Consider the following 24,801-nt stretch of genomic DNA (forward strand, 5'->3'; position numbering starts at 1 on the left):
AGAGATGAAAAGTGCTGCCAGATAACTTTCCCGAAAAAATACCAAAAGATGCAGTTTTCCCCTAAAAAATCCATCAACGATAGATCTGGTCGCTGGGACCGAAAAGTCTGGCAGCACTGGGAGCTGGGGCCAGCGTTGCCAGACTTCCCGTGAACGAAAGTGTATAACAGATATAACACATATCGACAGAGGTTGTAGCATCCGATGTGGTTCGAGTATCAGGTGTGGATTTTTTAGGGGGAGAGTATATCGATACACACAGACTATCGCTGTAAAAAGAATCGATAGATCGTTAAAAATATACCAGATTGATATTACCATTCCTAGTTTTCCATGCCGTTAAAACAAATTTTGTTTTCTGGCAATAAGTTTGTTACCCATCAGAAAACAGCTACTCTGATACAAAGGGCCAGATGAAAATCGAGAAAGTTAGGAGCACCGTGCGCACCCAGCTTATTGCCGCCCACAGCCATGTGAAAGGGCTTGGACTGGAGGCCGGAGCTGCCCAGAAAGGGATCCGCGAGGCAGACGGCATCTTGGAATCAAGATAAAGAAAATGACCGGTATAGCCCTGTTGCTGGTTAATCCGCCGGGTACCGGCATGACCGCCATCACCCAGGAAGTGGGCAACAAGGTGCCCTCCCTGCCCTATGGTGAGTAGAGGTATTCAGCAACGAAACCGAGATGTTGATGGAGAACTTTTTTTTTTGTTGCAGGTGGTAAACTTGTTCTTACAAAGTCCGTTTCCTTGATTTGTGACGCAGATCACAAGGAGACCTGTTTCCCGGTTTTGTGTCTGGTCGGTCCGACAGTCATAATGGGACATCACCCATCTCCGGCGGACCAGAGTCTATTCCAGGCGGTCTGGAGACCCCACTGGGATACGGGATGCGCTCGAGCCAATGATGCCATAAAGGAGAAGCAGCGCTCCGCAAGGAAACAATCTGGCGCGCTTGAAAACGCCTTTTCTACCTAATATCCGCGATGGAGCTCCAAGAGATATAGAAGGGTGTGTGAACTGGAAAATGTACACCGTCCTGCTCCTTCCATTTCGATCTTTTATTGCAGCCTCGTCTTGGGAAGGACTCGCTGGATTCCATTCCCACCAATTGGCTGGACTGCTAGCTGCTAGGGGCTGACAAACGAGCTTCCTGGTAACTGAAAGCTGCGCTGATGTTGGCTGACGCCTGCACTGATGTTGGACAACACCCAGCTGGAGGCTTCGTAGGTGCTTTTCAGGCACCATCACTACCACCACCAGTAAAACCAAGTCGTGGCCAGTGGTTATAATACTAGTACGGCTCTTCTTTTTCTTTTATATTCTGTTTGCATCAAGTGTTTATATTCCTTGCACCTCCCTATATGGGCTCGGTCAATTGCCCAAGTTCGAACTTTGGAACCGTTCTTTTTTTCTGGGCAACGGACGAGCTCAAGCCCAACAACCCTTTCTCTTTATTCTAGCCATTTTAATTTTCATCATTTTTATTTATAATTTAAATTATATAAGATATTTCAAACCCAAAATATAGCTTTTTTTTATTCAATTTATAAATAATGTTTTGGAAAATTTATCAAGAACAATTAATTATAAAATATTTATAATTATGTCTTCCATTCCATTTATTTGACCAAAAATATGGATTCCTAATTATTCAATTGCAAACCGGTTGAAAGGTTCAAAATGTATTTAAAAATTTATTTTTAATGAAATATGAAACTTTGACAAACAAGAAGGCAAGCTATTTGAGCACACCTATCCAAAAGCATGCAAATTTAGTCAAAGAAAAACCTTTAAATGATTCCCTTGCCTCCAAATCAGTGCTATTCCTATAAAACTAATGTCAAAATAAAAACTTTAAATTGTAAACAAGATATACAAAAAAATAAAAAAAAAGATTTGTAGATTGTAGTCTGGAGTTCCTAGAAGCCATGACAATGCACGATCGATATAGAAACAGGACACAGTACTAGACTTCTTTTAGCTAAACGCAATTCCTGCAGCGTTCGGTGCGTGGGAAGGGCAAACTGGTTTGCCAAGAGTAGAAAACTAATAAATTATGTGTGTGTGGTCACAAAGAGCTGCACAGGCAGGACAATGGAAACAATTATAGATTGTGAGGAAAAATGTTATGTTACTTGGAAAATGCGCAAAAATGCCGAGAAGGGTTCAAAAGTGCTGGCCAAAGGATTGGGTATCCTGATGTCTGTTGTGTAATTTACGGGCTCTCAGGATTTTTGGGCTGACCATTACTAAACAGCTGCATTTGACCTCCCAGTAAGGATGAGCCCCGCATGACTTTGTCTGCACAGAAACTGGGTATCTCTACTTGTAATGATTTTGTAAAAACAACTTTAGTTTTTAAAATTTAATAATTGTTCTTAATATTTATCAAATCTAATAGAAAATAGTTTGTTTAAATATATTCTCTTATGTTTTCCCCTAAGGTTTTGGTTCGTTAATGTGTACACCTACGTATGTGCTCTGCCAGCTGACAGGAAGTATAATGACAAATTAACTCGAGGTTGAGTTCTAGCAGCGAGGTGGGGCATTGCTCACACTTTAGAGTTTTATTTTTATAGTTGTTGAACACTTCTTAATGCATTTTTAGAGGAGACGCAACAAAAAATGTTGAAAGGGGAGCGTTAACGTCGAGTTGGGAGCAGATGTGAGAAAAAAACTTTCTATTTGGGCATTTTCAAGTGCGTGTGAAATGTCCTTTTTTAAGAATATGTTTTCGCTTAGGCCTGGGGCATATAGGACACACATGTTCTGTGTGTGTGTGTGCGTGTGTGTGCTTATTTACTATAACCGAATTTGAGGACTAGGTCCTTTTTCCGTTACCATTTTTAAGCTTCGTATTCGAGTTTTTTGCTGGACATTCTTTGCCATTGACAGCCTTCATTTTATCCTCCAGCAGGATCGTCGCTAGGATACCCTTTATGCTTCTTTGGAGACGTCCTCCTGTTATTTGATGCCTTGTTAACTTTCATCTGCGGTAGTAGTGAGATTGGGGGGCAAGAATTTCACTTGTTTTAGCTTGTTTTTTTTTCAGAGAATGGCCTTTCCTGCTATAACAAGGCGGCCGTTGGCACTGCTCGTTTTTTCTTTCTTTTAATGAAATGTGAAGTACGCCTTCGTTTTACAATTTTTCTTCTTCATTTAAGTTTTTTTGTAGGCTTTTTTGGTACTATTTTTTCGTTGGTTATTCCTTGGATGGCGATAAGACCAGTGCGTGGTATTTGCTTTCATGTAACATGGAGTTTATTAGCTTTGAAAAGGTGGGTTGGGGGGGCATTGGGATGATGTGTTCCTGGGTATTCTTTTTAGGGCTTTGGGTTACCTGGGTAGCCAATACCTTTTGACAATAAAACAATTATCGAAGGGGCATTGCGTTTGAAGAAAAATATATGCGTAAGTAATAGAAACTGTGCAAAATTTCATTTAAGATATAATAACTTTTGGAGAGGGGTTGCTTTTGAATACTAGTTTTTGTTGGAATGCAACGTTTTTGGTTTAAGTTTTCATTGGAACGCAGAATTGTTGGTTTATTGACACAAAACTTATTGTTTATAAACTTTAATAATAGGAACTTTTTAATTTTTATATTCTATTAAGAGTAAATCAAATTGTTTTGAAAAGGAGGTTATATTTAAATATTTAAAATTTATTATAAATATTTATAAATATCGAAAAGTAAAGTCTGGTTTATTGTTTGTTTATTCATAAGATGCACTTTGAAATTGTTGAGCAAGCACCAGCTGTTTTTAAGGACTATGCTTTATTACAAAAGCTCCTAAATTGTGTAAAAGAGTTCCCGCTGTGCACAAAACTATTTTTTTTATTATTTGGTATTTATTTTCCCTTATTCTTATTGGTAAACATCAAGCGTTTTTGTATTACCCAAACTATATAAATAAACTTTTAAACCCCAGCAGGGTATTATATTTTAACCACAAGCTTGAAAGGAAGTAAGGAAGTTTTAATTGCCATCAGAACTTGAAATTATTCAACAAAAAAATGTGTATTAAATTCTCCATTGTAACTACAATGCCCAGGACTAGATGTGAGTACGACGACTTTGTCACACTCTTGAAGGCGTGCCTTTGTCGCAGCTCATAAAAAACAATAACTAGTAGACTCTGCTTTGTGTGTGTGTGTGGGTTTGAATAAAAAATTTATGCCTTAGCCCGGTTGGGTGACAGGAGACAGGACATAGACATGTGTCCTTTATAACAACTGACAGTAGCATACATACCATACATACATATAGTTGGAGGATAAAAAGTATCTGCATTTTATGCCTAGCTTAAGTTGCCTAACAAATTTTCATGAGCCCACGCCGCGTCGCACTTCCCCCTCCGTAGAGACTAAGAACATTCAAAATTATTGGCAAGATTTTTGTTTTTGGTTGGGATTTAACACGTCTTAGGTGCTTTTTATATACAAATTGAATGGGTAAGCTTTAGAACATTGTCGTATAATTGTCAATTTACCGGATTTACTTTTATGCTAAGGAAATGGCAACGTTGGCTTACTGAGGTATAAACCTTGGCTGGTATATAAATTTCTTGTGGTAAGATCCGTACAAATTTCATTTGGTTGTCCAGATTTAGACAATCCTCTTAACCCATACGTCGATATCGTTCTTGGAAGAGAAATAGTCCAGTTTACCAGGTTCCAATTTCAAAGACAAAGATGCGGCAACATTTGCATTTCTTTTGTTTAAGGTTAAAGTGGTACCTAGGGTGGGTATACATTAGGTAAGCTATTGACAAACTTTACAATGTCTCGATGTAAGATGATCCAAAAGGATTATCTTGGTTACCTTACAAGGACCTGATCGGCACGAGGCGTGTGCTATTTCTAGGCTAATCTACAATCTACAAGTTTACCTGGCAAATCAAAAGGCGTTTTAAAATGTTTGTTTGAAAATAGAATACAAATCATGAAAAAAAAGAGTAGTTAGCACTTTTAAGGGAAAAGTCTAAATATTTAAAAAAATAAACTTAGTGAAAGTTATTTTAATAACTTGACTATGGGTTTCTAACCTGCTTAACCAAGTAGGGAAAACAATGGTAAAATATCCTTTCCTTTGTGTAAGCCAGCTGATCAAATTGCCAACAACAAGCGTGAAAATGCCAATAAATCAAAGTACATACATGAAAAGGATAACCAGATCAAAGAATAAAGAGCAACAACATTCCAAAGAAATGAGTCGAAGCATTCAAAATCAAGAAACTATAAATCTTTTTAAAACAATCCTACAAGAAACGCACTTCAGGATCACAGACCCAATAAAATCTAAGGAAAAGGATTTCGAACATGGGAGGAAAACAAAAGGCAGAACGAAATAATAGATAGGAAAAGGGGAACGTGTGGGACTTTTTGCCCTATAATGTTTTTTACATTTTTTAAATTATTTTTCTTATAAAGTTGAAGGTCTAACCAAGTGTCATACATAAATTGAATGCATTTATGTATATAAAATTATATGCAGAATACATTTTCCTAATTAAAAACATCGTTTTATTCAAGATTTTGAGGTTTAACCATAATCCCAAAAACCCAGACACCTTCTTATATGTATATTTCTCCACTCTATTCTGCATATGCCACCCAGGCACAGCTGTCCTTCAATTCCTTTGCAATTTTGGTGCAATCAATCCTTGAATACCTTTGCAGACCCCGTATTCCTAATCAAAGATTTAGCATTGTCTTGCGTTCAAGGTGTGTAGGCAAGGGATTATGCATAATGGTGTACTTTTCCTTCCTCGGCTACTGTACATCTGTTCAGAAAGAGCTCTGTAATACCAATTCAAGAAAGAATGCTTCGTTTTTGAATACAGAAGAGGAGAGGTTTCTGTTGTCAAGTGTCCAGCACACATTTTGTGGTGACATTTGACTAGATTTAAGGATGCGATTAAACGCAAACGAAATGTAGACAAATCGGTCGCTAGATTAATAGTAAGACTGATCTGTTAGAAGACCATATGCTAAGTCGAGTTTGTTAAGCAGAGGCAGTAGAAAAATGTGTAAAAATAAAAACATTACAAAATATAATCAAATTCTTTTTGTAATCCAATATGTTTTGTCCTTTCAGGTATAGCATATTTATGATTTTTAAGCGTTTTTATACCATTGCGGGGTATTATAATTTCAGTCAGAAGTTTGCAACGCAGTGAAGGAGACGTTTCCGACCCTATAAAGTATATATATTCTTGATCAGCATCAACAGGGGAATCTTTCTAGGTATGTCAGGAAGAAATCGATTTTTTGGCCATTTTTGCAAAATTTTATAAGGGGTTACATCATTAAAATTTTTGATTTTGATAAAAAATTGAATTTTCAAAATTTTTAAATGAAGTATGCAGATTTATTAACTGTAGAAAATCTTGCACAAAACAGTTTTCCGATTTAAAATTAATGCTCTTTTGGCCGAGTTATGATATTTTTAATTTTAGAAAAAATCAATAAGTTTTTTAATATAAAAAATCCGATTTTATAATACAAAATAATATTTTTCTAAGTCAAGGAATCATTTCCGACCCCATAAACCATATATATTCTTGATCAGCATTAACATGCGAATCTTTCTAGACATGTCCGGAAGAAATCGATTTTTGGGCCATTTTTGCGAAATTTGATAAGGGGTTACATCATTAAAATTAGCAAAAATGGCCAAAAATTTTGATTTCTTAAAATTTTAAATTTGGTATGCAGTTTGCTTTCCGAATCGAAATTAATGCATTTTTGGCTTAGTTATGATATATTTTAATTGTTACCTGCAAGGGCATACAAACTTTGGCTGGCCAAAGTTAGCTTTCTTTCTTGATTTTTATTTCTATTCGTTAAATCCGATATAAGTTCTGAAGTCCAAATTTTAACAATATAAAGGTATATTATTTTAAGGTAAAAATCATTAGTACATCTTGCCATAAACAACATCACAACAAAGAGTAAACGCGTCATATGTGGGTTCCCAAACCCTTTTAAAGGGGTTCTAGTTCAAGTGGTCATTTCAAGGATATCCCTTTACCGAGGAAAAAGGCACCAACTGTTCGTGCCTATAATTCGAATTTAATCGGAATAGCCACTACTATTTGTTTGTTGGCCTATTTGAGTCTTTTTTGTTAGGGGTTACAAAGGGTAAATAACGAAAAAAAGGCAAGGCAATGTAACTGGGGCTAATATCGTTTGTTTCCGTATTGCTTGAAAACATGCGATCATTATCTTTCAGAAAATGATATACTATATTGAAAAACGAAAGGGTGTTGACGTGTGTAGAAAGGGTTAAATAAAGGTATAATTCACCAGGAACTACAATTTTTATAGCAAAAGGTTACTTTTTTGATTGAAACTTGTGCAAAAATTGAAATCTTACTTAATAAGCATATGTCTTAAGCGTGTGTATTAAAATGTAAGGACAGTTTAAACGTCCGACCATAATGGTCACGGTCTCCAGGCGATTGAGAAATTTATATTAATAAAACGCCCTACACAATAGCGGTTAAATGCCTTCGCGTGACAAACGCAAACTGTCAGCACCAGGTAAGTTTTGATGGGTTTCCCCCACCCCCCCCCGTCTCGTGCTGAAAATTTGAACGGAACCAATACATTTCGGAAGCCCCCAAAATCGTATGAACGTGTGCCATAAATCAAACGTAAATGTTAGCTTGATGATTTCGCGTTATAAACAGTGGAACTTTTTTGTTTTAGGTAAAAAGTTCGCCTTTGTTTATGTAGCGTCGAAAGTTAATAGTGTCCAGCCCACATGTGCGTTAGCAGTTTTCTCCTCCTCTTCTCTTGAAACTACAAAAACAACACGGCAAAACCAAAACATGTACATATCCTAGGCCATTAATCAAACTATCTCACGGGAGCATCACACACACTCAATGAAAGCCTGTTATTAAGCTGGGGAAACTGGGGTATCTGTATCTTTCAGTGACAGATATTTTCCTGGAAACAAAAAAAAAACGGACATTCGGTTTTTTTAGCATATCCTGTGTATGGTCCCAATAGTAAACGGAGAAAATTGAGAAATTTCGCCAGACACATGTTTGAGTAACGAGAGAAAACCACAAAAAAGCAATGCCAGAGAACAGTTTTTCCTTTTTATCACGAGCTTTTTTGATTACAGTTTTACTAGGGGAAAGAAAATGAGTGCTATGTTAAATTGATGTGTTATAATGTGCCAATGCATTTGGATATAGTATTTGCTAAAGTATACCAAAATAAGGTGCTTATGCATATTAATAATATCTATCAGAACCATGTCATGGGATTTCATTAAGAGTTTTTAATATATTGGAACATTATTCAATTATAAGACAATTATAATTTCTCCACTTTCTATCGATACAAATATTTGTATAGCTTAGTAGTAGGAGAGACTATCAAAAGATGGGATTTGCCCAGAGCTCGTGGGCCTCTGCCCAATAAAAAATCACATTAGAAACACACGCCGTTGTCAACAGCCAAAGACAGATACGAAGGTCTCTTAAGACATGTAATAAATGATCTATGTAATTGACTTATATGCCAAATACTACTAACAAAAGTTTGGCCTTAATGCGTTTATCTGAAAGTGACCCAAAATCATCTACCCCATACGTCTAGCATAAAAAACAGGAGCCTTTGTAACAACTAGCAAGCCGTACTTTGTATACCTTACAAAAGTACTTGGTACTTTGTATACTTGACAAAAGATACATCATTTCTTTTAGGAAAATACAGAATTCTTGCCAAACTTGAACACCCTAAGTAAGTGTATAAAAAACCATAAGGAGTGTCCTTTTTTTTGTAGGCAAATTTCGATTGTGGCTGTAAGAAGTTGATTGCAAGGGGAGCTAAACACAAAAATTGAGTGTGTGCTATCCCAGGATGAGGGTGCAAATAAAAATATTAACAAGAAACTCCCACACACATGTCAACTAACCCCCCCGGAGAAGCCTGATAGAGACTTTTATACATTTGGTTTTCCTTGTGCGCCATTTGGGCCCCCAAAGCATTAGCATGTTGTGGAATTACCTTCGATTTCGTTGGGTTTTTGTCTTTATTTTTTAACAGTGTTAATGGAATTGAGTTATTTTTTTTATATATACCCTTCCAAAATGAAACAAACTACCTAAAAATGTGTGTTCTGTACCGAGAAAAGGAATATTTCTTATTTTTATGCCTGACTGTTCATTTCGTTGCACTTGTTTTCTTTTTAAGCCACCCACCCAAAGGGCTTATCCTATTCCTAAATTAAGCAAACAGTTCAAAGACTACGAGACGTCGTTACTTGCAAAAATAAAATAAAATAAATATTGTAAAAAGGTCTTTCGTTTCGTTTGTGTCCTAATTAAATGAGGGCGTGAAATGCGCTGTGTCATGCGACTGTTTCACTTTGAAAATGCTCGAGGCATTACTCCTTTTTAAATTCTTTTTAAAACCTTTAAAAAATGTTGAAATCTTTCAATAGTTTGAAATATTTTTAAATAAACATGTACCAGAAAGATGAAAATAATGCATTTTCCTTTTTGTTTTTCAAGAAGCGCACTTTTCAATTGCAGTATCCTGGTATGCTGTCCCCTTTTTGCATAACGCCATAGGCCTTTCCATCAGGAGGGGACCCTTTTCTTTTCTAATTTTGTATACATTTGGCATTAAAATAGGGAAAAAGGGAAAAAATGTTATAGGAAACATGCAAATGGCGCGAGCAGAAAACGTTGGTCTGCGAAATCATTGTTTGGTCGAAGCGCCGCCGTATTCGGTTCACACAAACACAACAAAAATTCATGCAGGGATATGCTGCCGTAGCACGTAATCAGTCACAGAAATGCCGGCCTTTTGTTTGCAGCCTGAATGAGAAGCCAAAGGGAACACAAAATCATCATCAAGGACGGAAAGAGGACCATAGACCTCCGCTTGGGGTCATCGTAAGGTCAGCAACGGGATTTTCATGCCATTGTTGACAAGGGATGCAACTCACTCACATATATACACAATTTGCCTGCTTTTCGGGCAGTTTTCACGTTTTTTTTTGTTTTTTTTGGGATGCTGAAAAATTATGCCATGCTTTTTAAAACTATTTTTTATCTGGGACCATGCTAAAGAAGATTCTCGAGGAGGATGCTACTGACACGCGACGTGTTGAGTGAGTGAGGACCGCTTTTGGAGTGTGCCAAGAAAATTAAGCGTGCCTTCAGCCTCTCCACTAGAATGTTTTTTGTGTAAAATTCGCCCCTCTATTTTTTTTCTTGCTTTCGGCGACCTCTAATCGCATCTGCATATGTTGCGTAAGTTGATATGCTGCAACGCAGATCCTTGTGCGTGACCGACTCGAATATATTTCCTAGATGGAGGAACATTCGCCATTTTTATTTTAACCCCATTGAGCGAGGGCTGTAACTTTAACGGGGTGGCTGTTCATTGTCCAAAAGGGGTGGACATTATGCATATATGGTGGGTGCTTACTCTCTAAAAGGGTGGGCCATTATGCATAACGCTCTTTGTGAGGGTTGATATTTCGACTACTGCTTATATATTCACTAATGCCTATGTAACCGTTGCCAAATTTTTGTACTTTTGTTACTAGCGCAAATCGTGTTCATGAATTTCAGATTCACGAAATTAGTACAGTTAGATTTTATTATTTATTTGAGAATTTACCTATTTTAATAAAACTAAAACTTTGAACTATCGGTTTTTTTAATAACTCAATGGTATTTAAAAATAAAGAGTAGTTTAATGTTTTTCTTTTAAAAACTTGGAAGCTGTTTTGACTGTTAAAAACGTAGAATCCGCTTAAAGAGGAAACTAAACGAGAAAGTAAGCTATCTTTGACACCCCGAAGTTTGTAGATTGGTTTTGATGTTTATATTATAGATTATAATGCTGAAAACACTCACAAAACAGAGTTTCATTACATTTCACCTATACTTATTAGGTTTACAGTTTGGCAGTTACAGTTTTATATCCCCAGCTTTACATTTTTTTACATCTATTGATCGATTCTATGACAGCTTTATGATATATTTGTCCGATTTTCATAAAATTTATACAAAAATTCTGAAATAATAACAAAAGCTCAGATGAAAATATGTTGAAAATGAATAACAAAGCCAAAAATGCATTAATTTCGATTCGGAAAGCAGTTTTGTGTTAGTTTTTATTAATTTAAAAAAACTGCATACCAAATTTAAAATTTTAGGAAATCAAAATTTTTTGCCATTTTTGCTAATTTTAATGATGTAACCCCTTATCAAATTTCGCAAAAATGGCCAAAAAATCGATTTCTTCCTGACATATCTAGAAAGATTCGCATGTTAATGCTGATCAAGAATATATATGGTTTATGGGGTCGGAAATGATTCCTTGACTTAGAAAAATATTATTTTGTATTATAAAATCGGATTTTTTATATTAAAAAACTTCGTAATTTTTTAAAATTAAAAATATCATAACTCGGCCAAAAGAGCATTAATTTTAAATCGGAAAACTGTTCTGTGCAAGATTTTCTATAGTTAATAAATCTGCATACTTCATTTAAAAATTTTGAAAATTCAATTTTTTATCAAAATCAAACATTTTAATGATGTAACCCCTTATGAAATTTTGAAAAAATGGCAAAAAAAATCGATTTCTTCCTGACATATCTAGAAAGATTCCCCTGTTGATGCTGATCAAGAATATATATACTTTATAGGGTCGGAAACGTCTCCTTCACTGCGTTGCAAACTTCTGACTGAAATTATAATACCCTGCAAGGGTATAAATATCAAATAGAATGTTTAAAACACAAGGAAGAAAAGCACGCGACTAAAGTAAGTGCCGGGGGGGATATAAAGATTCTGTTTCCGAGGTTGAGGCATATTAAAAATCCTATTAAAAAACGCTCACAAGGTCTACTACAACAAAGGAGCAACAAACAAGCATCTCGGATCGAGGGACCCCGGCACAAGCGTATTAAAAGAGATTTACCTATAAAAATACAAAAAATAGGTAGGCAACTGCGGATGAAATGAGACACAAAAAATTCAAAATGATAGGGGAACAAGAACAACTCCTGACGAGAGGAGAACCGTACGCCAGGCACGAGATCAAGGAGCATGGGCATAAGGAAGCTGCAACTTTTTAGGATCGTAAAAAGTGTGCTCACAGCAGCAGCATCATTCGAGGGTGGCACGCGACGACGATCTTGATCCTGATCTTGCTTTTTTTCCCTAACATACCTGGAAACGCTCTCTCCTCAACGGCTACTGCACTTTGTCTTTCCCGATTTGGTATTCTGTTTTCCTTTCTTTTGGTTTTTTTAGAAACAGCTGCCATGCGACTGGCGCATTCCAATCTTTGGGGCGGCGACATTTTTAAAGTGTTCATTAGTCGCACGTTTACATATCCAAATTGTCAACATGCCAAGGAGACGGAAGAAGAAAAACCGAAGGGGAACGCGTGCCTTGTGGCTTTTAATTGCTCCGGCTTGAGGGAGGCGGAGGCGGAGGCGAGAGTTGGGATTTTACTTCTGCCATTGGGGATTAATGTGCTGCACACTTCGTTTGACAGCCGAGTGGTTTTGTCTTGGAAGCGCGGTTCCCCCATGCCCCAACCAACTTCTAGTTTCAACTCCCCCCTGACTGTTTATCTTCCGTTTTCTCCGTTTTTTTCCTGTCAATTTTTTGTTTGATTTGTCATTTGATCGCAGGCACAGTTGGTACGATTAAAAAATAAAGATGTCCCCTTGGAAAAGGTATTAGAATTCATTTATGAGAATAGACAGAAGCCTGGTGAAGATATTAAACCAAAAAATTATTAATTTTTTAAGTAAAAATAATCAAAATTCTCTAGGAAAGAGAAATGTTAACTATTATACGTTATAGTTATAGGTTTGTTTGGTATTTAGTATGGGGTTGCTGGTCCCTATGTGACCCGTTCCCTGGTTTTCTATAGTTTTTCACACAAAATGTAGACGAACGTTCGACGATGTACAGTATAAAATCATTTTTAAAAATTGTACCTATTGTTGCGTCAGCTTGGTCCTTTGTGTATTATCCTTTGTCCTGAATATAACGACAGTCACCCAAAATGTTACTCTCTCTATGGCTTTGAATATTTGCTACGCTGTATGTGTGTGTGTGTGTGTGTGCGTACACCCAAGGCCAGAGGTCATCTCAGCGACATATAACGGCTCAGCTGTCGTTTCTAAATTTTAGTTTAAGGGGTTTAAAGCACTGGGTAGGATTACTTGGTAAACATTCATTTTTAGCTGCAAAAAACATGGTTAAAACTAGACTAAAACTGCTTATAAACGAGTTGCTCCCTCGGTGTTGCATGAACGTCAATCAGTCCTTGAAAATAATTTCAAATAATTGATAAGCATTTGGGATGCGTTCTTCTAGAACTGTTCATTTTTTTTTTTGGCGGCAATTCCGAACCAACCGATGACCTAGGCTTGACCAGCTGTTTCCCCCCTTCCATGTTGCCATTTTAGGGGTTGATCGTAGTTATGCTGGTCATGCGAAAAGGCAGAGTAGACTGACCAACGGAACCGCCAAGAGGCCTTGCGTCACAACGGCATTTCGGGGGTTAGAAAATTGTGAGAATTCATCAAATAAGGATGATATTTGTTGGAATTTTTACTACTTTTCTAGCATCTATAATATATATTTGGGTAAGGGTTGTTCTAATCTGGAGGTGCGTAAGTGCGTCCACCCTCTATATCCTCTGGCTATTTTCAGTATAGGAAATTAACGGAAAAATGCCTGCCAATTCTAGTCCATATCCCTTTTAAATCCTTTCGTTAGGCACGTGCTAAAAAATCGTTGCAACCCTATAATCAGCCTATAGGCAATCTCCCCCTCGTCAACAAAAAACGAAAAAAAAATCCCTGATTCCATTGTATTTCTGTCATTGCAAATTTTTTTGTATCAATTTTCAATTTTTTTCACCCATTTTCAAGTTGATTTTGCACCAACTCGTCGTCGTTTTGGTGGTTGTGCAAACCATTGATTAAGTCCGAAAATTTAATGAAAGGGCACGAGTGTGCTGCACAGTTTGTGATTTTGCACCACTTTACCAAGCGTGACATAAAAAACGTACTTTTTTTTGGATTTTTTTTAAATTTTTCTGTTAGAACGGGGTAACAGGAGTAACTGTCTAAAAGGGAAAAGGGAAACAGATGTGGGAGCGAGGGGCGAACGTGTCCTTAATGTGTCACACTTGATTATGGAATTTGTGAAAGGTGCTTTAAAGGGATGTAAGTGAAAATTGCATTTTAGAGCAGTAGAGTTTCAGTTTTTGTAATAATTAGCTGCTTGCCTTGATTTTTATAAACTAAACACCTAAGAAATACACGCCTCGAACTTTAGAGGCCTGTGTACACACAATTTCATTCAAAAATGTCAAGAGTCTGGTCATTTCTACGACTGAAAATTAATTCACAAGTGTAGAAAAAAATTAACAAAAAATAAGAAGCAGAAAGCAAAACACTTTTTCATTTACCCCAACCCGCTGAGAAGTCCTGCAGAGCCCACTGGCCCACAGCTAACCATACTCCACCACTCCACCAGTGGAAGGCACTTTACTCGGACGCTGGGATACTAGAGACCCTTGCGTTCCTCTTTCCTCATCTTGGCCGCCATTCGTAAAAAATTAGATTCATTTGTGCGCGTTTGCTTTATTATTTAAATTCCGACGTTATTTTTCTAAATTTTCGTCCTGCTGCTGCTCCTTGTCCCCGCTACAAAAAAAGTGACGGAATTTTAATGGAAAATGCTGCTATCGTCGAAAAAATGGTTAAGCAAACAAAGATTTCAAACTTAGAGGTTGTCTAAGCTGCTTTCAACTCGAAGGACACGCGAAAAGGATGTGCTGGATGCGCAGTTGCGTAAATTGAAAACTGGGCGCCGCCAACGTTAAACCGACACCGTTTTTCTCTACTCCTTGCTAGTCTCCTGCTACATGCTCTGAATGCCTGGCGGCTCATTTTAAGTGAAAAATGAGCAAAAAGTGAAATGAAACAATGGACATAGGACCTAGGACCAAGACACGTAAAAAAATCGTGGCCAATTTGAATTTTTTGTTCCCTTGCCCGCGGTTCTTATGGCCATTTTCGGTGGGTTAATGTGCTGTTGGGGTAAAGTAAAAAGGAAATGACCATCAGAAAAGCAAAAAAAAAAGGTGATATAGTAGAAGAATTACATTAAATGAAGGATGGAGGGGGCGGGCTCCTTTTTTCTAGCCTTAGTCGACAGAATAAGTTTTTTTTTTTTATTAGACCAAGAGCAGATAAATAATGACAAAGCACAGGCACAGCAGAGGTAAACCCAGACTTTAAAGGCTAACAACTATACCTGCCATAGAATCTTCACTTGAGTTGTGCTTTATTTTTGAAATATTAAGTTTAAAAACATTATTTTGGGTGTCTGAAATTCTCAGCTCGCCTCTATATTTTTCTATTTTTCCTTTTAATTTCTGTTTGCATTATCGCCTTCCATTTCTTGTTTATTCTACGACATTCGCTTGGCTATGTTTTTAATTAGCTGCTGACCATTATGTGTTATAAAAGGACCAAGATGGGCAGCAAAGTGTTCATTGTCCTGTCATTTGCATAGCAAACTTTGACTTGCTATGCCATTATCGCGTATCTTTCGTTTTTTAATTATATGGCAAGACAATAGAAATGAAATTTTCACATGAGTTCACGCGAATGAGTCCCGTTTTCAAAGAAGACGCTTGCTAAATGACTTTAGTTTAAAGGAAATATGGAATGCCAGTTGACGCCTCTTTAAACACATAAGACAACCACCCTGCATAAACAATAACCTTTTGCGACAACCCCTTCACAGACCACTTTTCCCAAATTAGCCAGCAATTAGTGGTGTCATCAGTGACAAACACAAACAATCAAATAAATCAACCCTTTACCCCTTTGTGATTCTATTAAAGGGTGACATTTAATAACCCATTAAATGTTGCTTAAGAACCAGTGGAGTGACTGAGGGTAGTAAGGGGATATCTCTCCTAAAATGCTGTCATTGCAAACGTCTGACAAAATTATTAGATATAGAAAAGGAATAGAGTATAGTTAACAATTCAAGGGTACAGTATATTTTGAGGTCCTTGCAAGAGTAGTAGGTTCATCAATACATAACAAGAAAAATGTTTATATGGGGTGAGAGAGGGCTAGAACCGTTCAAAATGAAGAATAAATAAACCAAGTTAAAAGTTGACAGACAGTCCAAGCTAAATTCCCTTCGATGCTGCTGTTTTTGTTATCTGTTTTTGACAAACAAATCCTTAGGCGTAGGAAGCTATCGTTGTGCGTGGTTACGCTCGCCAGGACAACGGCGCCCAAAACGGATCTTAGTTCCTTCTTGAATGCTTGCTGCTGCCCACTGGCCTAGAAAATTGAAATATTTTGCTGTGTTAGGATGCTGGGGGAAAATTCAAATGCAGCAAAGAAACGACCCAAGAAAAACCCGAAACACTAGGATGGCGATATGTGAACGCGTGTCCAGGCTCTAAGCGCAAACTCCTAGAAACACGTGCGTCCTGTAGGTGTTGCCCTGCAAGACAGCTGCCAAGCCGATTTCCTTTGGCGCAAACCAATTTTCGTATCAATAAAATCGAAACTCTATTATGGGTTTCTTCGGTTTTTGAATCGAAATCGAAATTTGGCCGCTTTCCCTTTTTGAAAAAGGCACAAGAACCCAAGTGGGGGCATGACAAAGGCACTAATTGTACCGCTGAATGACGAAAGGAAAGCGAAAACTGTTCAAGGCGTCCGCCCTCGCCTATTTCTAAGCCGGAAGACAGTAATTAGAGAATACATGGAAATTTAAGGATCTTTAAAGTAGAGTAGAGAGGAGTCTAAAATTGGGGAATGGTACGTGTGCAAAGGAATTAGGGATTAAATATTGTAACTGCCCTGGGGGTTATAGCTGGGTGTACTTTGTGTAACGTTACCATATCGATTTTGCTATAAACATCATGTCAAACTGTGCTTTCATTTAACCGATTTCAAACAAAAAGAATACCTCTTTCATGTACAAATTAAGGCCAGCACAATGGGGGGTGTTACCCTCTGGCATTTCAGGAAAACTCTTTTACAAAAAATCAATCATTATGAAGTCAAACGGTCAGTTGCAGCACACAAATGTTCCTGTTGTTCATCGACCTCACTAGCCTTTCGTCTCCGAACTGGACATCTCACAGCAGGCGAAATTTGTTAGGGTCTCGAGATCGGTATCGGGGGCTTGGCATGTGCAGCAATTCTGCCATTTATCTTATCAGCAACTTGGCAAAAGTCAAACTCAAGGTACCTCAAGAAACGAATTCCTTTGCCTCTCTTTTGCTTGTAAGCCGCATAAATGTTTTGTGTAATTATAACAAATGGAGTAGTTACACCTGCTGATATATATTTCACAGAAGTAATGGACTGCGCCCTGAGGAGCATTACTATTATGATAAGATTAGATTCGGTCCCATCTGCAGTTGGCAATGACAGGTAGTAAGGCGCCATTTCAAAATTTACTAAAGGGCATATAACATTTCGATTTAGAAAGAGGTATACAAGACGGAAAATGTGTGTTTAATTTGCAATTTAAGGAATCAAATATATAGTATATATAGTATATAAAACCACTTAAAAAGGTTCCTTGAAAAAAATAAAAAACCATATCGGCCCATCAATAAACAAGATTAACAAAAAAAGGGTAACAATGGCGCCTACGACATACGACGACGGCAAAAAAAGGGATTGGTAATCTTTTTCCTTTTTTTTTCTGATGACTTCCTGGCCTTGACAATTTTACGTTCCAGTGAAATTTCGATTATGGACCAGAGCCAATTTACAGAAGCCTCGATTGAGACATTTCTGACAGAATAACGAACGAGACGCTCGGTTATTGGTTACTTTGCCCGCTTTCGTATCCTTTACGTCGAGATGGCATGTCTGCGATAAGTTGAGAAAGAAGGAATTCAAGGGAAGGATATAACGAGGAGCTCGTAAGAGCCTAAGGAGTTGAGACAACCACAAAATAGTGGCACAAAATCATTGTTAAGAAAGCGATTTGATAGTAATAAAAACGGCTATGATGACCCCAAGGTATTCCACATCCTTTGTACTATGGTCGCGACCACTTTCACCTGTCCACACAACCACAAAGGCATGTGTGTGTGCGGAATGCGTTCGATTTTTATCTTTGAACCTGCTGCTACCGATTATGGCACATAAATTTGATAGGAAATTGTTCCAATTATTTCGAGGTTCGGTCTTTTTCTTCTTCGTTTTTTTTTTATGGACTTTGTGTGGTCGTGCCTCGCATGTCATTTTTAAATGTGATTAAAGGAGAAAGCCGAACTCGTTTGGAACATGTTATTAAAAGAAATTTACAGGTTAGGTAAATGGTTAACATACCTTGTTGTCCTTTGTCCTATTTTAGAATAGGACAAACCGGCAGCAGGTGAAACTTTAAATAAGGTTGTTGATCGAAGCTTGGTTAAAGGGGGTTGTACAAGCCTTTTAAATATATTTTTATTTATTAACCGAAAAGAGCCAAGTCTTTAGGCATTTTTGGCTTAGAGAACAAGTGTATTTTTATATAGCATTCAAATTCAAACAGCCTCAAGAAGACACGTGAATTTGAGGCCATGTATGTACCAGCTGTATATGTGTGTCACTTTTATTTTCCACACACATGACGCACTGAACTCATAGAATGCCGAAAATATTGAAGGAAAATTAAAATGTTTACAGCTTTTGTTATTTGTGGGGGGGGGTCGCAAAGTATTACGTGAAAATTGCCGCAAGGGGGTAGGTATGGGAAGGCAGACAAAAGTATTAATTTTTGATAGTCCTGCCAGCCGTTGGCCAACGACTTCAACAACAACAACCACACACTCAAATCGCACACGCATAAAGTGTCCAAGGGGTTGGCTATGCTCCTTATTTTGGGCGCAGAAACAGAAAAATAACTATAAAGTCATTTATTAAATTTGTTTTGCGACCACCCGTTGGCAATGTGTAGGACCTAAAGCTGGTCAACGCAAACAATTCGAAAAGTTTTAGTTGCTTATACATACCTCTTACCCAAACCCGAACCCGAACCCAAACCCGGACCCTTGTAAAACCCCAATTTACCCCTTATGTGGGCCTGTCAAACGCATACGTCAAGGACTTTCGGCACAGTCGAACTTCCAAAGTCCAAACTCCCCCATCGACTAGAAGCTGCCATCACACATCAGGCAAGAGAGGCATATACGGCGGCCATTTATAAAAGCCTTGATGTCTCATATTTCCGGTTATTCAACACACGCTCGGGATACACAGCTCTATATGTATGTATGTATAGATGTTCCCGTATATATAGATGGTACACACAAGACAAATCACCAATACATAGGGTAGATAAAATAACTTCAAGACGCAATAAAAAGGGTGAAAGGCAATCCCAGAGCCTTTCGTATGTTCAGCGTGAGCTTCAACGTTTTATATACATAAAAACGCCAGTTAGGGTCATGAAAGGCAACGCACATTGAGAGACACATGTGACAAAAGTCCCACAACCGTACCCTTCAAGTGTATATAGGCTGGCTGCGGCCGCTTTACCCTCACAAGACGTATAAAAACTTTTTATTTTTATGTTTTGCTTGGTGCAAAACCCACCCCAGGAACGTTTAGAGCGCTCTTTGAGTATTTGCTTGAACTTCGACGAGACTAACCGGTCTGGCCAGGTCCCAATGCCAGTTCTGGGCTCTTGGCCACATGTCGTCTTCGGTTACTGCTGCTTTTGCTTTCAAAAATAAGGGAAAAAGCAACGAAAAAGCAAATGGGTTGACAGCGTAGGGTTGGTGGTGTTGGCACCATCATCACAAGGGTTACTTGTGGGTGAGAAGAGGGTAATGCGACGTATACAGACTTGCTAAAAATGAAACAGAGTATTGATTTCCCTTGAATAACAACAATATATACAACCATCTTTAACTATTGGGAGAGATATGGTATGTACTTAAACCTGGTTTTTTGGTGATTTTAAAAGCAGGAAATAACTAAAATCTAACTCTCAAAGTTAGTCAATAATTTCTGGAGAAAAACCATGGCCGAAAAAATGTTAAACCAAGAATAAGAACAGAAAATTAATTGAAATTTTATTTAAAAGATGGACTTTGGTATGTTTTTCTTGGAAAAAAAAAAGAAACGGGGCCATTCCTATGCTTTCCTATGCCTCCAAACCCAACCCCAATTCCGCAATTTGAATTCAACACCCGCAATATATATTAACGCGCGAGCAGAAGAAGGTGGATACGACGCGAAACGTCTTAGGGGCATTTTACGAAACGGATATGAGAAACAACAAATCGCATGAAACATCATGACCAGGCTAAAAGGGAGGCATTAGGGTGGTGTTCATGACTCAGAATTTGCTTTTGAAAATTAAAAAATTCTTCAAAAAGGAAGAAAAAAAGCTGGACGTGGTCTGCTGGGTGCTAACGATGCCTGGGCGTATTGTCCTTGTCGCTGTTTGGGCTGTTGTTGGGGTAAACAAAGGATCAAAAGCATACTAATTGTTTTCTACTAACGCGAAGGTCGCGCTTGCCTTTTTAAGGACAAGCAGGGAGAAATGCTGCTCCTAAGCTAGTCCAGGGCTAATCTTTGACGGCCTTTGAAGCATAATTTTTCAAAATGTAATTTGCAATTAAAGACAAAACACAGCCGCGCGGCGTAGAACGTCGTGGAATTGATAACGCTTTTAACTACCCACGCCTTAGGCTTGGCTCGGCCGCCTAACGTTTCATTCCGTTAACGACCTTTCTTCTTCTCTGCCCCACCGCGGTATGTTTATTTGTAAAGGATGTTTGCCTCAGAGTACTTATAAAAGAAGAAATTTTAATTAATTGCGTTCTGTGGATGAGGACACAGAAAATGGAGCTGAAAACGAGATTACATAAGCAGGAAAGTGGAAATGAAGAGTGGAGAGTGGTGCCTTTCCCCTAACTAACTTTAAAATTAAGTATTTAAAATGAAATTAAGAAAATAATGATTGATTTAAAGAGTAAACTAATAATATTTACTATAAGATTATGACTCCAAAGACTCTAAAGATCGATTGTTGAAGGACTCTTCTATTAATGTGAAAGGAAAATAATTATAAAAGGCTACCCACAAACAGTTGGCGTAATTACAATTACCAATTAGTTTTTGCATCTTTATATACATGGATGTGTGATTTTTTTATTGGTTGTGTGAACAGCAGGCAGCAATTTTTTATGATGTAAGATTTCTTGGAACGTTAACGTGGCAGGAAAACATGCTGTGCTTATATTATCACATCATTTCTTGATTAAAAACTACCGAGTTCTGCGTTCATAATATTTTTACTGGCCGTAATTGCACATTAATTAACTTAATGGTCATTTTATTTCGACATCGTATAGTTTAGTTTACTGCAGGCACCAATAGAAGAAATTTTAATGTATACAGTGAATAGCATTCTGTTGGTTTCTTGATAAAAACAAGGAAAAAAAGCTTATCAAAATATGTACATGCATTTTTAAAGAATTAAATACATTAACAGTTCTTTTTAGATACAAAATTTTAGGCTGATTCTCATTGGTCATTTGAATATCTACTATATATATATATATACCAACTCCACCCTTTTATATGCCAACCCTTTGCAGTCATTTTTTATATGACCACCAATCCATACAACCCTTTAATATATTGGGGTTGTTCGGCCACCTTCAAAACAAAATGAAAAACAAATTCCTCCATCGTTGAAACCGAAACCATGAGAGTATATATTACCATAGAGATAGCCTGAACCCTTCGTTTAACCTATTTGTTGTCAAAACTTTGACCTTTAATTAAACTGTACTGACCTGCCTGGCCTTAGTGTAAGCACTAACCCTTAAAAGGCAGTGAACTTGAAACTTTGAGTAGCCAAAACAAATACCTTTGACTTGATAAACTTAGTCTAAATGATTAAACAACATTAATAAAGAATGTATAAAATATAAACTTAAAATAACAGAAAAAATACGTAAATGTTTATTGTCTAATTTAACTTCTCTTTTAAGTAATGGTACACAATATTCAAATACCAACGGACAGCTGCAAACCATTTGAATAACGAACGAATGGAACCAATTCAATTATCCTTTTTGGCCAAGGGTGAGCCAAAGTTGAAGTCTTTCCTTACTGCAAACTATGTTATTGAAAAAAGGACTGGGTCGCAGCAATGTGATGTGCCTGGGCAGCCGCCTGGTCAGTAAACCCACGCCACACACATGCACATCTAGGTCTTTACTAAGCCAAAGGTCGGCTGCTCTGCATAATATCACAAGTAAAAGCAAAAAGCAGCAGCAGCACACAAAAACATTTTTCTTCGACTTATGTTTGACCATGGAAATCCTTTAGGCAGTCAGTCCTTTTCCAAAGGGAGATTTGGACAAGGACAAGGGCCATTTGAGCGCAAATTCTTGCATAAAATAACAATTTGCATTAAAATTTTAATACCTATAATATTTCCTTTGAGTTTTTACATATTTTTTCGTCTTCTTTACTGCTGGTTACTTTGGCACATTTAAACATGAAAAGAATGTTAAATAGGAGGAAAAAAAGGATGAAAATTGTGGAAAAACGAAAAGAAATATTAGGGAACTTCTTGGTTTATTTTATTTTCAGCATCAAGACATAATATATTACATAAATTTCCGCACTAGAAATAAAATAACCTTTTCTGGATAACCTTAAGTGGGGGGCACACGGTGTCCACCCATTATATCCTTTCGCCTCAACCCAACCAATAAACATCAATGTTACTGTTGCCTCAAAATAAAATAGACATACAAGCGACAAGCCGGTCGGTAGGTCCTTTGTGATTGGAAGCTTTGCGTGAAATGTCTAAAGGCCCGAGAAACTTACTGTCAAACAAGAAAACCGATAATCATGAAAAGGATATTGTTATGGCCCTTCGATATTGTCTTGAGGATTATTAAGAAAATTGCGTACACTGTGATTTAAGGGTTGGGACAATGGAATGCCAGCCAGCAATGATTACGGGATGGAACATGGTATACCAAAATAATGCCATCTCAATTTGCCAGCACACCAATTTCCTTTCTATCCTACAACTTTTTACTACTTTTACTTGCTGCGTGAGAGCCTTTGGTGCCTGATTTGATGACGCGGCGATTGGAATTGAGATTGAGGTTTGCCTTGGGAAGCGCTGTTGATGATGTGTGGCCCGTAGCCACACACTTCTTGAGCCAGGAAGCAAATCCTTTTCACCCTACATTTCGCATCTTGATTGTTGCAGTTGCCTAAGCGGTGTTGATGATTTTTGTTATCCAACGAAACCAACTGACTATTTCAGCATTTTTTTTTTTCTATAAATGATGCATTTAAGGAAACTACCCCTTACAGCAGACCTAGGAGTCCACATGCCATCAATTAGTTGCGCCATACTAATCATTAAAGGAAAGTGGTTTGCCAGACGGAAAATGAAAGTGAGCGACAGCAGAGGTCTTTTCATCCTTTGCCAAGACCCTTTACTTCAATGCTTCAATTTCAACATCACACTAGTCACCTTCACTTTCGACGCAGGCTGGGCACTCAAGCATATGTTCCCTCTAATTTGACCCTTCCTTGTGGTTTCCTCAGGCACCGTGTGCCACCAGTTAGAATTCGACCCGCCTCACAATCTATGATCGCAACACTTGCTAACTGTCTATTCTTCCCTTCTATCGAGGAGTAACTTTCTTTTTCAAAAAATAAACAACAGATGTCTGAGCAACCATGTTCAATTATAGCTATTGTACTTCCCTGGAATTTTAGACATTGGTTATACCTTTATTAAAGGCAGTCCATAGGTCTTTTTTCATAAAAAGAAACATTGAATTTTATAATATTGACATCATAGAACCGAGCCTTATTTAAAATAGATTCTGAAATACTTTCACAAGTTCACATATTTTGTATAAAAAGTAAGGAATCTATAAACACATCCTGTGACCTGACAGGACGATGCAACTTGTACCAATGAGGAATGCGGTCAGATGATCGTTAAGAACAAAGAATAATTAGAGTTGGTCAATATTTGTCGGGTATCGCGAGAATTTGGTGGTATTGGTTAACAAACACAAATCGCAACCCAGAAACCAGATGAAAGTAACGCGACAGTCGGCAAACCTACAAAGGAGGAATACTTCACAGCGAAAGGATTCCCAATGAGCACTCGGGGCACGCGTAGACGTCAATATTGACAGAAGGATAACGTCCGTCGCGCGCCGCTCACCAAAAAAAAAAAAAAAAGGATGTTTGTCCTAATTGCAGCAAAACGCAATACTGCGGTTGATAAAAATTGAAACCCAAGTGCGATTTGTTTAGGACGATCTTCGCTCGTTTCGTATTTGCCTAAACGCATGTATGTATGTTGTGTAATTTTCGATAAGAGCTGTGTGGTTCAATTAAAGATAAGTTCCTGGCTTGCCATTACAGGATGCTAGTGTGTGCCTTATACAGGTGAAGCCATTTGATAAGCCATCAGGTGGGGGGCTTACGTAAATTGAGTTTTAGGCGTTTTCCGGGAAGCGGCGTTAAGTTAATGTTTGCTTGCTATTGTTTCTGGGAAACTACAAAGCAATCTTTATGAGAAAATAAAGCCTCACTGAACATCAATACTGGCGGTTTCAAGCATTTCAAAACTATTATTTTCCGCTATATAGAAAAGACTTTGATAACTAAAAGAAAATTGATAAACCAACTCAATCGAGTGTCTTTTCATAATCTATATCTTGATCTCAAGTAACGT

General features: G+C 37.6%; 2 protein-coding genes across 2 annotated transcripts in view; one reads left to right on the top strand and one right to left on the bottom strand.

The window, feature by feature from the left end:
• mam (neurogenic protein mastermind) overlaps positions 1 to 24,801 on the bottom strand; it is a 135,558-nt gene that overhangs the window by 90,930 nt on the left and 19,827 nt on the right. The window lies entirely within an intron of this gene.
• LOC108072265 (uncharacterized) lies at positions 388 to 1,508 on the top strand. The gene is made up of 3 exons (XM_017163333.3): positions 388 to 653; positions 717 to 1,009; positions 1,069 to 1,508. Exons 1-2 carry the CDS (start codon positions 557 to 559, stop codon positions 974 to 976), a joined length of 357 nt encoding a protein of 118 aa, XP_017018822.1. The 5' UTR covers positions 388 to 556; the 3' UTR covers positions 977 to 1,009; positions 1,069 to 1,508.

The sequence above is a fragment of the Drosophila kikkawai genome, chromosome 2R, assembly GCF_030179895.1.
Source record: "Drosophila kikkawai strain 14028-0561.14 chromosome 2R, DkikHiC1v2, whole genome shotgun sequence".
NCBI lineage: Eukaryota > Metazoa > Arthropoda > Insecta > Diptera > Drosophilidae > Drosophila > Drosophila kikkawai.